This window comes from Salvelinus sp. IW2-2015, unplaced genomic scaffold (assembly GCF_002910315.2).
Source record: "Salvelinus sp. IW2-2015 unplaced genomic scaffold, ASM291031v2 Un_scaffold10921, whole genome shotgun sequence".
NCBI lineage: Eukaryota > Metazoa > Chordata > Actinopteri > Salmoniformes > Salmonidae > Salvelinus > Salvelinus sp. IW2-2015.
The window spans coordinates 1-4068 of NW_019952178.1; the positions used below are offsets into that span (position 1 = coordinate 1).

The window sequence follows — 4068 nt, forward strand, 5'->3', positions numbered from 1 at the left end:
TGTGTGTGTGGGTGCATGTGTATTTGTGTAAGGTGGGTGCGTAATACTGTGTATGTGATTTAAACATTTTACCAGTTAACTCAATCCCCAAAGATATTGCCACTCATAGTKAAAAATTGTAGGRTATTGTATCCAGCGTTAGTGTATTGAGAGTTTGWTGGGTAGTTTTTGAGAATTAGCCCTCAGTGAACATTACCAGCTCCTCCAGTATCATTGACATTCACTTTAGAGAAGTTCCATGCTTCATTTGAAAAAGTCAAAATGTCCGAATTGTCACTGTTGTTCTTCCTGTAGTGTATTCATCCAGCATGAAAATATACACACATTGGCCTTTCCGCTGGCATTGTTATTCTAACACTCACAATCCCAACATGAGTCCCAAATGGCTCCCTTTTCCCATTTTTTTTCTCCAATTTACTACTTTTGACCAGGGTCCATATGGCTCTGGTCAAAAGTAGTAGTCAAAAGTAGTCAACTATATAGGGAATAGGGTACCATTTTGGACGGAACCCCGTCTCCTGAGGTTCAACACAATTCATTCCACTCTATTTACTTTCTCGGCAGCTGAGCAAATTTCAACAGTTAGCCTTTTTTGGAGCRGAACGTGAAACTAAAACTACAAATAAATCTCCAAAACTAGGCCAATATGTGCTGCTTACTTGCTAAGTACACACGACAGAGCACATTTTGGTCATTTGTAAGCACAAACTAGCTCATCATTTGAGGAAGTCATCAGCTGATACMAGGCACAGATGCTGAAAAAGCTATTDGTGTTAAATGTCACCCGTGGCGGTGGCTTGTGCATCTCGTTTACGTGGGTGAGGTCTATTGTTTTGACCTTACACGTAACCCCTGGATAACAAGACGTCATTCTCCTTCCGTGTTCCATCTATTTACCTCCTAATGCCCTTGCTTCCCCTCTGCAGTGAAGAAAAAAACACCCATGATATTAAACCCCTCTCATATTCTTCCAGTTGGAGATGAGCCAGTAAACCTTTTGTGCTAAAAATAGTTCCCTGATGAAGCACCTGCATGCAGGATCAGGATGCTGCTTCTACCGCTGCCTTGGCAGTTGCTGTCTCCTCCTGTGTTACTCTGCTGTGTATTCTCCCATGCAGCACGTCTGCCTCCCTCCCTCCTGCCCCTACCTCCCTCCCCCCTCAGAAATGCTGCAATGCGTCTCCATAGCCAAGAGTGGGTCAGTGTAACTCAGCCAGCGGCAACATAGCTAGCTAGCTTAGCATCCCCATGGCAACAGCCAATGGGGTTGCAGGCTGAAGCTAATGAGGCGTTTGCAATATTGTTGTTGTTATGTGCATGAAAGAGAATGTATATCGGGTTTAAGACATTTACAGAGAAGAAATAGATGGCGAGTGAGGAACCTTGGAGGGAGGGGAAGCCAGTGTATGGCTCACAGTGTTTAGTCGCAGCTAATTGTGTTTGGCTAATGCTAGAAGCCCGGATGTTGTATTATCAGTAATCGGTTTCAGCCATGTTTTCATACAGCCCCAGCGTTTTGGTATTTTTGTTAATTGGCTTATCTAATATCGAAATACACAGACAGCCTGTCTGCCGTGATGCCGCTGTAGACTTGCAGTGTCCCTGTCAGACACTGTAGGAACACTCATCTTATAGCAATAATAATAATCATCGTCATCATCATCATAATCATAATATATAATATCACAATAATTAATATCATAATAATAATAATACTCATAATAATAATACTACTACTAATAATAATAATAATAATAAACAATAATGATGGGCCACAATACTGATGGCGTCTACGCTTCCAATAATATTAAAGCACGGTTGCAGAGGATCATTCTGATCCATGTTCTCTGATTTTGCTTTCCAATGGTGTCGTACTGTCATTTGACTAAGTTACTCATAACTGCAGTACATTCTAGCTATTTCCTTATCATGGAAAACATGAGGTCTCACATGTTAAACCGTTGGTCATGTTCCTTAATGGACCCTCAATGCTTAAGGCTTATCACATCACCACATAATACAATGCCTCCATTATAAGTSTAGTCTATTTTKACATGCTACAATCGAAGCAATATTATAGTGAACAGTGGGGCGAACCCAGGTCGCTGGCMAGAAAGGCAAACACCCTACCCATTACGTCATTAGMGTTAAGCCACTTGGTGGGAATTGTAACGTGGCTTATATAGCGAGGATCGCTACAATATTTAGTATTTCCACGCACAGAAATATTGTAGGAAGTGCGACTACTGACTGCACTGTTGTTTAAGTTGTTTTTCTTATCCCTGTGTTTTGTTGTGTTTGTTTCCTCTCCAGGACAGAGGACCCTGCAGTACAAGAGTGATGTCCTTGAGACAGTTGTGTTGGTGAACCCGTCAGAGGAAACTACAGCTTCACAGGTAGGTGTGACCCAGACATACCTGACAACTGAGAGCTTTTGCCTTCACAGAAATCACCTTTATACATAAAATATGGTACGGTTGATGTTTCTCAATGGAAACCTTTTTTGAAAAGATACTGCTTACTGATGAGGTCAATCAACTGTGATGATAATCCACTAATGTCATTTTTTCTTCTATTTGTCCCTCTCCTCCTCCCGTCCAGATCCGCTCTCTGGTCACTGACTCTGCTGGACACAAGCTACTAGTCCTAAGTGGCCAGAGCTCTGAGCAGGGAGGTGACATCACACTGCAGGGTGGAGCCTTCACCTGGAGACACTTCTCTGACGTCATCTCTGATCCTGGAGTAAGATCAACTGTTCATCAACACTTTACTATAAGTTGACGTTACACTGTATAGACTACACTGTGTAGTTACTCTGTTGTTATGTTAGTAGTATCCAGACTGGACTCTCTCAATCAATATTTGTTATTCTTTTATTTTAGGGAGGGGTTGATTCATTTAAATKWGTTCTTGTTATATGCTCAAATAAAATWTTGTTTTGATGAATAGGTGTACTTGCTATTAAAATATGTTTATTTACATAAGCTATGTCTAACAGTATGTTTATGTTGTGTTGTGGTCCCACCTCCAGGTGACTGAGGTCCTGTCCAACTCAGCATCGGACCAGCGGCCCAGGCTAACAGTATCGTGCCTGGGAGACGGGGGCTGGAGCTCACTGGGCCACAGCCAGGAACAGCAGCACCTCCAGAACCTTCTGGAATACCGCCTAAACCCTGAGCCCACGCTTCCCGACATGGAGGGAGTCGCGGAGTTCACAGAGTACGTCTCGGAGACGGTGGACGTCCCGTCGCCCTTTGACAATCTGGAACCGCCCACCTCGGGTGGTTTCTTGAAGCTATCCAAGCCCTGCTGCTACATCTTCCCCGGAGGGAGGGGTGACTCTGCCCTGTTCGCCGTGAACGGATTCAACATCCTGGTGGATGGCGGGTCTGAAAGCAGGTCCTGTTTCTGGAAGCTGGTCAGGCACTTGGACAGGATAGATTCAGTCCTGCTGACCCACATTGGGGCGGACAACCTCCCAGGCATCAACGGGCTGCTCCAGAGGAAGATAGCTGAGCAGGAGGAGGAGCAGTCCCAGGGATCTGGCGGCTCCAACACATACGGTGACTGGATGAAGAACCTGATTTCACCGGAGCTCGGTGTGGTGTTCTTCAACGTCCCCGAGAAGCTACGAATGCCTGAGTCCACGCTAAAGGTCAAACGGAGCATCGAGGAGGCATCCCTCACACTGCAGTATCTCAACAAGCTTGGCATCAAGTCAGAACCCCTTTACAGGGTCGTTAGCAACACCATTGAGCCCATCACGCTTTTCCACAAGCTGGGCGTTGGCAAGCTAGACATGTACATTCTGAACCCTGTGAAGGAAAGCATGCTGGCTTTTGAGGCAACTGTGTTTCTGTGTGAAGATTTGAGGCTCTCCTGCTTTTGTGTCTTGATCATCTTTGTTTGTTTTATTGATTGGAGCGGCCCAGCAGGCATATGTCTTTTCTGAGTAGCTACTGGCGTTACGCGAGGAAGTCCAGGTGCTTCAGCTTTTAAGCCCCTCCAGATTTTGTTTCGCGGGTCATTTCCAAGGAGAAGCACCTGACTATACTTCTCGTGCTGGGA

General features: G+C 44.8%; 1 protein-coding gene across 1 annotated transcript; it reads left to right on the forward strand.

The window, feature by feature from the left end:
* Positions 1-2313: 2313 nt before the first annotated feature.
* Positions 2314-3844, forward strand: LOC112080005 (electromotor neuron-associated protein 1-like; the record flags this gene model as incomplete). The annotated part of the gene is made up of 3 exons (XM_024145794.1): positions 2314-2396; positions 2602-2742; positions 3032-3844. Coding segments are annotated over 3 exons (1037 nt in total), but the record flags the coding sequence as incomplete, so codon positions are not given.
* Between the last annotated feature and the right edge of the window lie 224 nt (positions 3845-4068).